The sequence below is a fragment of the Seriola dumerili genome, unplaced genomic scaffold (genome assembly GCF_002260705.1).
Source record: "Seriola dumerili isolate Sdu_G_001 unplaced genomic scaffold, Sdu_1.0 BDQW01011694.1, whole genome shotgun sequence".
Taxonomy (NCBI): Eukaryota; Metazoa; Chordata; class Actinopteri; order Carangiformes; family Carangidae; genus Seriola; species Seriola dumerili.
This window is the reverse complement of record NW_019185949.1, coordinates 21,934-32,241: the sequence shown is the minus strand read 5'-3', so window position 1 is coordinate 32,241 and position 10,308 is coordinate 21,934. Positions and strand designations below refer to the sequence as shown.

Sequence of the window (10,308 nt, the reverse complement as noted above, 5' to 3'; positions counted from 1 at the left end):
GTTTAATCAGCTGTGGGTGGAACATGAGGATTGTTTAAACTCAGTGTCAACAATCTTTCATCAATCAATCATATCATCATCAGTTCAGTCATGGTGAAACGTTTTGAACGTGATTTGAACTTTATTGTTGTCGTTCAGATTTCAGAAGCAGACCTGAGTCCGGAGCTGCGGCCTCTTCCCTCCTCCAACATCCTGATGGTGGAAGTGGACAATGTCAAACACGAGCAGTTCACCGTCACCGAGGAGGTTAAGGTAACACAACCAACAACAACAACAACAATACATTACAGTGTGTGTGGTGCATTAGCGCTGGTAAGATTGGTGTGTTTCACTAAGTCACTTCTGATTCTGTGTTTCATAACTCACCGTATCCATGGCAACATATTTCCTGTTTGTTGGGAAAGTTGAGTTTCTATCTGTTCTGTTACTGGTACTGTTTCTGTCACTGCATGCGGCCTACAGCTGATCTGATGTAAACAAACCTGACAGTGACTCATGTGACTGACAGCTGACGGATAATGATCTGGTGCTGAAGAGAGCGTTTGTCTCTGTGCGTTTGATCTAGTTCATTCGGAGCAGATTTACTGAGTGAAGTTGTGTTGCATAAAGTTTGAACTCCACATCCAGGGTTTGCTCAGACTTTATTCTCTGAGCCTGTCGGAGGCTCCAGCTAAATAATGATGATGCTTTCATGTGTAGTCTGTGGTGTGGTGTGTAGCCGGGGTGTTTGCTAGTTTTGCCTTGGTGTCCCCGAACGGTTTAATCCAGCTGTGGTGGAACATGAGGATGTTTTAACTCAGTGTCAACATCATCATCATCATCATCATCATCATCATCATCAGTTCAGTCGTGGTGAAACGTTTTGAACGTGATTTGAACTTTATTGTTGTCGTTCAGATTTCAGAAGCAGACCTGAGTCCGGAGCTGCTGCCTCTTCCCTCCTCCAACATCCTGATGGTGGAAGTGGACAATGTTCAACACGAGCAGTTCACCGTCACCGAGGAGGTTAAGGTACACAACAACAACAACAACAACAACAACAATACATTACAGTGTGTGTGGTGCATTAGCGCTGGTAAGATGGTGTGTTTCACTAAGTCACTTCTGATTCTGTGTTCATTCGTCATTAAACAAAGATCTGAGTGAAGAGGAAACGCTGTGATGTGTTTGTCGTGCAGGCGCTGACAGCAGAGATAGTGAAGACCATCAGGGACATCATTGCACTCAACCCCCTCTACAGGTGAGACATCAGTCCTCTGTCACCACCTGTCCTCGTCCTTTGGTTTTTGTTTACATGATGCAGAGCTGCACTGAAGGTCGTCACCGCGAAAAGCTGCTCCACAGGTTTCCTTTAATAGTTTCTTCTTATATTTTATACAGTGATTTGTAGTGTTTGTATCTGTTCAACACAGTCAGACTCAGAGGTTTACTGTTTTCAGTTTGTCCGTCTCATTCTCGTGAACGTGTTGTCACAGTAACGCCTCGATGGAACTTCTTCAAATTTGGCACAAACATTCACGTGAACTCAAGGATGAACCGATTAGATTTTTGGTGGTTAAAGATCAAAGGTCAAAGTCACGGTGACCTCTCGAGGGAATTTGTTTAGATTTGGCTCAAACATTCACCTGGACTCAAAGATGAACTGATTAGATTTGGGTGGTCAGAGGTCAAAGGTCAAGGTCTCAGTGAATGCAATATATCACGAAGGCCCAGAGGAAATTTGATCATTTCTGTCACTGTGACCTCACAAACACAAAACATGATTTTCGCCATAGCTCAGGAACTCATTCACGAATTATGTGTGTGTGTGTGTGTGTGTGTGTGTGTGTGTGTGTGTGTGTGTGTGTGTGTGTGTGTGTGTGTGTGTGTGTGTGTGTGTGTCTCTCAGAGAGTCTGTCCTTCAGATGATGCAGGCTGGTCAGAGAGTGGTTGATAATCCCATCTACCTCAGCGACATGGGAGCAGCTCTGACAGGAGCAGAGTCACATGAGCTGCAGGACGTCCTGGAGGAGATCAATGTGAGCAGACGTCTCTCTCTTTCTCTCTCTCTCTCTCTCTCTCTCTCTCTCTCTCTCTCTCTCTTGTTCTATTATTGATGTTAATATCTTTAGTTTGAGGTTTTTCCATTGAAGAGCTCCAGGCCTTTGAAACCTGTCGTTGTGTCTCTGCAGATCCCGAAGCGTCTCTACAAGGCTCTGTCCCTGCTGAAGAAGGAGTACGAGCTGAGTAAACTGCAGCAGCGACTGGGCCGAGAGGTCAGAGGTCACTGACAAACATGTATGAGCTTTAACCAGCCACTGCTCTGTTCATCCACCCGCCGTCATTCACCTGTGTCCCTGCTCTGCTCACAGGTGGAGGAGAAGATCAAACAGACCCACAGGAAGTATCTGCTACAGGAGCAGCTCAAGATCATCAAGAAGGTAGAGTCCTGAGTCTGTCCTGATAGGTGGAGGCTCCAGCAGGTCTGAGGACTAGGACTGAGGACCAGGTCTGAGGACTAGGACTGAGGACTAGGTCTGAGGACTAGGTCTGAAGACTCTGAGGACTAGGACTGAGGACTAGGTCTGAGGACTAAGTCTGAGGACTAGGTCTGAGGACTAGGTCTGAGGACTAGGACTGAGGACTAGGACTGAGGACCAGGTCTGAGGACTTGGATCCATTAAAACAAAGTGTGTGTGGCTGTTTTCAGGAGCTGGGTCTGGAGAAAGAGGACAAAGAAGCGATCGAGGAGAAGTTCAGAGAGAGACTGAAGGACCGGACCGTCCCTCAGCACATAATGGACGTGATCAACGAGGAGCTCAACAAGCTGGCGCTGCTGGACAACCACTCGTCAGAGTTCAAGTGAGTCTTATTTTAAACACCTGAGTCCAGAACGAGTCGTCTTGACAACCACTAAACAGAGTGAAATTTAGTTCAGGTAACCGTGATGGAAAACGATTCCTCATGTCATGATGCCGCAGTCAGACTCACTTACTTCCTCTTAAGCACGTAAGGAAACACGGAGAGGGAATGACATGCCGCAAAAAGTCCAACCCGCCGGGAATCGAACCGGTGACTCTCTGATTACCTCAGTTATATGAAGACTTTTGATTATCAGGAAACCCTGCGGCTCACACACACATCAAGGATGTCATCGAACGCACCACGAGTCTTAGTCACAGTGACGAAGTTACTACTGAAACTTTCCAACTGAAACTTTCCAACTGAAACTCTGAACACTTGCCTGTTGTGTCGGAGGTTTCATTTGATTTCCTGTTAACTGACAACAACAAACAAACAGCAACAACAAGTGTGTGTGTTTGTTTGTGTGTGTGTGTGTGTGTGTTTCAGTGTAACCCGTAACTACCTGGACTGGCTGACCAGCATGCCCTGGGGCACCAACAGTGAGGAGAACTTATCACTGGAGAGAGCCAAAGCTGTTCTGGAAGAAGACCATTACGGCATGGATGATGTTAAGAAGCGCATATTGGTTAGCAAACACACGCACACACACACACACACACACACACAGACACACAGACACACACACACAGACACACACACACACACACACAGACACACACACACAGACACACACACACACACACACACACACACACTGAACTGGACTTTGTCTCTGTGTCTGTGCAGGAGTTCATCGCCGTCAGTCAGCTGCGTGGCTCCACCCAGGGGAAGATCCTGTGTTTCTACGGTCCCCCGGGTGTGGGAAAGACCTCCATCGCTCGCTCCATCGCCAGAGCCCTCAACAGACAGTACTTCAGGTTCAGCGTGGGAGGAATGACCGATGTGGCTGAGATTAAAGGACACAGGTCTGGACGTCTATACTGCCGTTATTACTGAGGGCTCTTAGGGCAGCTTACGTTGTCGGTGCAGAGCTCTGCCTCTGGTAGCTGCAGGAAAAGGTCAAACTCACATTGACAAGTTTATTTTTCTAATACAACACCAGTGTTTAGAGAAACTTCACCATCTCTAGATTTAATTATTGTAAACTCGTTTGTAATAACAAGGTTCGTAGTCTTTAGACATCATTAGAGAAACCGAACATCACGACTCGAGTTGAAGATAGTTTTAAGTTTCAGTCTGTCTTTCTGTGTGTGTTTGTCCTTGTTTAACTATATTCATGGGGTCCAAAAACCTCTATACTTGTGGGGTCCGAGTTGGGATGAAGAGTTACGGAATTCATTATATCAATCAAGTTATTGGCTGAAATTCGATTATCGGAACAATAACAGTATTTTAATTTTCTCACTTTTCAACCACTGATCAAGTTACAACTTAAAGAAATAAGGGAAATTATATTCTAAAATGTGTGTGTGTGTGTGTGTGTGTGTGTGTGTCTCTCCAGGAGGACTTATGTCGGAGCGATGCCAGGGAAGATTATCCAGTGCCTGAAGAAAACCAAGACAGAGAACCCTCTGGTGCTGATAGACGAGGTCGGTGTGCTGCTTCTGTTGATCATCATGATGGAGAATCATCAGCGGCTCGTTGTCATGGTATGGTTTGACGATGTTAACGATGATTAATGATGTGTCGTTACCAGGTGGATAAAATGGGCCGCGGTTACCAGGGCGATCCATCCTCCGCACTGCTGGAGCTGCTGGACCCTGAACAGAATGCCAACTTCCTCGACCACTACCTGGATGTTCCTGTAGATCTGTCAAAGGTAGGAGTGTGTTCAGAAAGTCTTCAGACCCCTTCACCTTTCACGTTTGTTATGTTGCAGCCCCATGACAATTTTAGAATTTTTTTCAAATTTATTAAAAAGGAAAAACTGAAATATGCCATTGACATAAGTATTCAGCTCAGGTTTTTACAATCCACCTGTGGTAGATTCAGCTGATGTTGACGTGATGTGGGAAGACATGACGGAGCTGCCTGCCGAGCTCAGAGACGGGAAGAACCTGACGGTGACTCTGGCTGAGCTCCAGAGATCCTGTGAGGAGAAAGCTTCTGTTTTGTAAACCCTGCTTGTTTCTGTCTGCTCCGATGAAGGTTTTGTTTATCTGCACGGCCAATGTGACCGACACCATCCCAGAGCCTCTCAGAGACAGGATGGAGATGATCAACGTGTCTGGATATGTGGCGCAGGAGAAGCTGGCTATCGCCGAGGTAACACCAAACTCTGCCCAGTTTATGATTTCAAATAAAATATTGCTGCATGTATTATTTTTGATGTATAAATTGTGTTATTTTGATCATTGTTATTTATATATTTTTAATAATAGCAGAACATGTTTTGTGACAGTTATGGTATTAAGTGGTAGGTAAGGTTTTTTTATTCCTTGTTAGTACATCATTCGTTTAATTTCTCTCCTGTGTGTGTGTGTTTAGTGTTACCTGGTGCCTCAGCTGCGCTCTCTGTGTGGTCTGACGGAGGAGAAAGCCTCCATCTCCTCTGACGCCCTCAGTCTGCTCATCAGGCAGTACTGCAGGGAGTCTGGAGTCCGGAACCTGCAGAAACAAGTGGAGAAGGTAAGAACCTGTAAAGAACCAGAGCTTCCGACCACAGAGCAGAGGTTTTAACTGAACTCGCTGCATGTAACAAAGACTGACACCTGCCGGTGCGTCGTCCTGTAATCGGACCAGCAGGGGTCGCTGGGCTTTGTCTGCAGTTTGCTGGTACAGGTCAGACAGGAACAGGAAACCAGCTGCTAAATGAAACCAGTCAGTCTTCAACATAATTTCTCATGAACTGCGCAGTGACGCGAGAAAGTGACGTTATGTCCTCCAGTGTGTGTGTGTGTTTGTGTGTCTGTGTGTGTGAGTGTGTGAGTAATCCCTTCTCCATCTGTGCGGCAGGTTTTCCGTAAGGTGGCGTTCGGTATCGTCAGCGGTGAGCACACGTCAGTGACCGTTACCCCTGACAACCTGCAGGACTACGTGGGTAAACCCATTTTCACAGTGGATCGAATGTATGAGGTCACCCCACCAGGAGTGGTGATGGGGCTGGCATGGACTGCAATGGGTGAGACACACACACACACACACACACACACACACACACACACACACACACACACACACACACCAATAGAAAATGATACATCCTGAGTATCTGTCTGCAGGCGGGTCGACGTTGTTCATTGAGACGTCGCTGCGTCGTCCCTCTGGAACAGACGACCCTAAAGGAGAGGGGTCACTGGAGGTCACAGGTGAGTCAGTGCAGGTGTACTGGTCTGATACCTTCAGCAGGTGTTGAACAGAGCATGTTAAAGGTGTCGGTGCTCCTCTGCAGGTCAGCTGGGTGATGTGATGAAAGAAAGTGCAAAGATTGCCTCGACCTTTGCCAGAGCCTTTCTGATGAACCACGAACCAGAGAATCACTTCCTGGTCAACTCCCACCTGCACCTGCATGTCCCTGAGGTAACCATGGTGATACTGTAAATAAGTGATTTACTGATTACTATTGATCAATCTTTTTATTCTTTTTACTTACTCTTTAATGGCTGCGCAACAGATTTGATTTGTGTGATACTGAAGGGCCAAAAGCTTCCGTCATGTTCGTCCGTAACTTGTAATCTTTTGTTTCTAGGGGGCGACTCCTAAGGACGGACCAAGTGCTGGCTGCACCATTGTCACAGCGCTGTTGTCCCTGGCAACCAACCGGTCTGTGCGTCAGAACGTAGCCATGACCGGTGAGGTGTCACTGACTGGCAAAATACTGCCAGTGGGTGGAATCAAAGAGAAAACTATCGCTGTAAGTATAACACACACACACACACACACACACACACACACACACACACACACACACACGAATGGATCCCAAACACAATACAAGTTTTTCTTTTCAGCTCGAATGTAGTTCATGAAGTCATGGTTTATATGGAGGAGCAGATTCAATTCAGTTCAATTCAATGTTATTTGTATAGCGCCAAATCATAATATACATCATCTCTCGGCACTTAACAGGGTCAGGTCGAGACCTTACTTTACAGATGGCTGAATTTTTAATTTATCTGTCAGTCTACTTCACTGCAGAGCATCAGAGCGTCATTATGAGTTTTGCAGTGAAACATGGAGCGAGTGATGAGATTAGATTTGAGAAATTAATAAAACATGTTTTTGCATGTGTCACGTTTAGCGTTAATATCTGGTTTAATCTTCTGCCACTGACAGTCCAATAAATACAATGTTTTACAGAGTGCTTCACTGATTTAGCTTTGAACGCAGAGTTTTAATAAAATAATGAGAATCAGTGCAGCAGAACCAGAGGCACCTTCATTACCCACAATCCAACTTGACTGCTGACAGTTCACTCAGAGATCCAGTTATGCTAGTAGCAGCTAACGTAGCCTGGTGCTGCTAAACTGAAGCAGAGATGAGGCGCAGGGGTCCGTACTCCGCGCCTCCGACAGCTTCAACTCGCAGTGACGTAGCCTGGTAGAAGAATGTGGGTTTCTGTGGGTGAGAGTTTGGCATCAACAGCATGAATCCATGGAGGAAAGACAGGACCCTGGACCTGGACCCACCATCCAACCTTGCAGGATTTGGTGTCTCTGAGTGTTTGACCTGAAATCTGCCTTATTTTTATTGGATCATTCAGAAAACAGTCGGCTCAGAGCCTCCTTTCTTCTGATTGGCCTTAATTCCAGAATTTGCACTGAAGTTTCTTGTCCCCGTCAGGCCCGTCGTGCTGGTGTGACCTGCATCATCCTGCCTGCCGAGAACAGGAAGGACTTCTCTGACCTGCCGGACTACATCACCCAGGGCCTGGAGGTCCACTTTGTGGATCATTACAGTCAAATCTACCCCATCGTGTTCCCACAGAGCCCGTCCTAACCCGCTGTCAGCTGCAGCGCTAAATCCAGACCAAGCTGTACCTGGACTTCTTTTCATGACACTTCAGAACCCAAACTCTGTTTGTTACCACGCCAACACCGATTGTCATTCTGGTTGTAGTTAGTAAAATCCAGTTCTTACATTTTGATTTTAAATATGCAGCTTGGACTCTGTCCAGCTGTGGAGGATGGCAGAACAGTATTTGTTCAAAGCCAGGAACATCTGGCTCGGTGATTCTTCACGTGATTCCGTTACAGCCGCCACTGGACGCCCGATTGTAGGAGCACCGTCATGTAACAGAGGACAACGTCACTGAGCTGAATCCATGCAGCCAACTGTGCCAGAGACACAGACACACACAGAGTGATGGTGATGACGGTGACGAGGAACACTGACGGGGTGGTGACTTTGCTGCCAGGCAGCTTCTCTCCTCACAGCTCTCGTTGTACAGGGCTGTGGATGGATTCTTTCATAGACTTCTTATATTATTTTATATTATTATAGGCCAGATGTGACGATGATGAATAAATTAAATAATAAACACGTTTGCTGGCTGCTGTTATCTGTTCTAATCAACCTTTGATTTGATTTGAACCCGTAAATTGATTTTTAATTGACAACTGAGTTTTGATCCAATGGTCTATACTACTCTTGGTAATTTTTATCTTTAAAAATTTTTATTAAACAAACATTACAAATTATCCATCACAAATAATGAAAGAAAAGAAAAAAGTTATTTTGGACAAATATGCAAAACTGGAAAAAAAAAAAGGTCACTAATGTACAGATCATTTGACTTGATGTATTTTGTGTTCATTGGGTTGGATAGTAAAACCAACTATATAATTCAGCTTCTTTCATTCTAGTATTCATTCTTCTTCATTCTTGGCATATTTCACAGTGCTTGAAGTGGACCGGTAGCACTGGTGCGCAGTACCGGCACTTCTTTATGTTACTCTCCAGCGTACCCTTACTTTTTCTTGCGTACCGTCCGCCGTAGGGACTTCACTGACGTCAGCACGTCAGCACGTCAACGGTCACGAACTACTGTTGCTGAAAAGACATTTTACTTCAGAAGTAAAATCACTGTGTAAAAATGTTCTTTGATAAAAGTACAAAGTGAGTCAGTTAAAATGTCTCCGAGTAAACGTGTTACATTTAAAAGGGGAGAGGTAAAACATGTTATATGGTGATGATAATATATGATAAAACTATTATTTATACCGACGCACAGGTGAGTACCGGCACTTTTTTTTCCCACTTCAAGCACTGAAATTTAAAATATAAAAGAATTGAAATGGTCTGGCTTCAAATCCTTATTTAATCACTTTACTGTTAAACTCAAACAATAATCTGAGAAAAAAAAAAGCTACCTTCAGTTTTAGAGAAGGTACAATTTATTTAAATTCTGATTCACAATGACTGGACTTTACAATCCTCTTGCTTGTACAGAATTTGTAAATTTGATACGCAATTTATATTTATGTGTCCATGCTTTTATTCTGAATTATTCGGGGCGGAAGTGTTGTCGCTTGTCGCTGCTGGTGGAGCGTTTGACTTGACTGTGGTCCTCGGGAGGACTTTGATGAGAGGGCTCGCTGGGGGAGAGGTGAGTGGGAGAACAGCTGGATGTCGGGCTGTAACGAAGACACTTGACCCGTTTCAGCCCGGTTCTCAGTCGGTCCCGCAGGATCCGGTCCGGCCTGCTGTCGTTGTTTGACGCGCCACCTGATGTTCGGCTGGTCGTCGCTCCATCCCCCTCTGTTTTCATCGCTGTCTCCGTGTGGAGGATGCGACGGGCCCGCGGTGAAAACATCCATCAGCTGCTGCTCTGCTTTCATCTCCAACACCGAGAATAAATCTGAATAACTAGGATCGTGTAAAAAAAAAAAAAAGAAGAAGAAAAAAAAGCGGGAATAAGAAGGCGTCGACAGCGCAGACATCAGTGTGGGACTCTCCTCCATCCTCCCTCCGCGAGGTATGAAACAGCGATAAACCGTGGCTGGATTATTCCTCCTGATCTGATAGTACAGGTAAATCTGACAGGCTGTTGTTCTGCGTACATTTTGTACGTTTTTCTACACTGAGGTCATTAAGCACTGATGGGCACGTACAGTGCAGGGATCAGATACTGTTCACTCTTATTGTGTGTTGTGGGCTCAGTCTGTTAAGGTGGCCTGGATATTCACCTCAGCTCTTAGGATTACATACACTGTGACTATAGTAACTGCATTTCTAACCAAACCAAAAGGCACATGGCCTCATGATGCTGTATGTTCATATTGGTCAATGGGAATGATTGCTGTGAACATAGTCTACCTGCAGGGCCGTGCCTAGCCTTTAAAGGGCCCCAACCAGCACTTGAATAAATGGTAAATGAATGCCAAAATATAAAAAAAAATATAAAGGTGTATATGATGGAGTATTAGGGACACATTAAGGAAAAAAAGAAATCTGAAATTACGAGAATAAAGTCATAATATTTCAAGAAAAAAAGTCATAATATTACAAGAATTAAAAATGTAA

The 10,308-nt window shown here is 45.1% G+C and overlaps 1 protein-coding gene across 2 annotated transcripts in view; it reads left to right on the top strand.

The window, feature by feature from the left end:
* lonp1 (lon peptidase 1, mitochondrial) overlaps positions 1–8,430 on the top strand; it is a 12,092-nt gene extending 3,662 nt beyond the window's left edge. Inside the window, exons 5-21 of one of the 2 annotated variants that reach the window (XM_022770069.1) lie at positions 898–1,011; positions 1,179–1,240; positions 1,889–2,018; positions 2,172–2,255; positions 2,352–2,420; positions 2,690–2,841; positions 3,331–3,469; positions 3,631–3,809; positions 4,346–4,433; positions 4,541–4,663; positions 4,993–5,109; positions 5,332–5,472; positions 5,800–5,965; positions 6,066–6,152; positions 6,236–6,363; positions 6,533–6,697; positions 7,627–8,430. In XM_022770069.1, coding sequence (XP_022625790.1) covers positions 898–1,011; positions 1,179–1,240; positions 1,889–2,018; positions 2,172–2,255; positions 2,352–2,420; positions 2,690–2,841; positions 3,331–3,469; positions 3,631–3,809; positions 4,346–4,433; positions 4,541–4,663; positions 4,993–5,109; positions 5,332–5,472; positions 5,800–5,965; positions 6,066–6,152; positions 6,236–6,363; positions 6,533–6,697; positions 7,627–7,782 — 2,100 coding nt within the window. In that variant the 3' untranslated portion in view covers positions 7,783–8,430. Of the gene's footprint in view, positions 1–138; positions 253–897; positions 1,012–1,178; positions 1,241–1,888; positions 2,019–2,171; positions 2,256–2,351; positions 2,421–2,689; positions 2,842–3,330; positions 3,470–3,630; positions 3,810–4,345; positions 4,434–4,540; positions 4,664–4,992; positions 5,110–5,331; positions 5,473–5,799; positions 5,966–6,065; positions 6,153–6,235; positions 6,364–6,532; positions 6,698–7,626 lie in introns of both variants that reach the window. The other variant, XM_022770070.1, reaches the window with a different exon arrangement.
* The last annotated feature ends 1,878 nt before the right edge of the window (positions 8,431–10,308 follow it).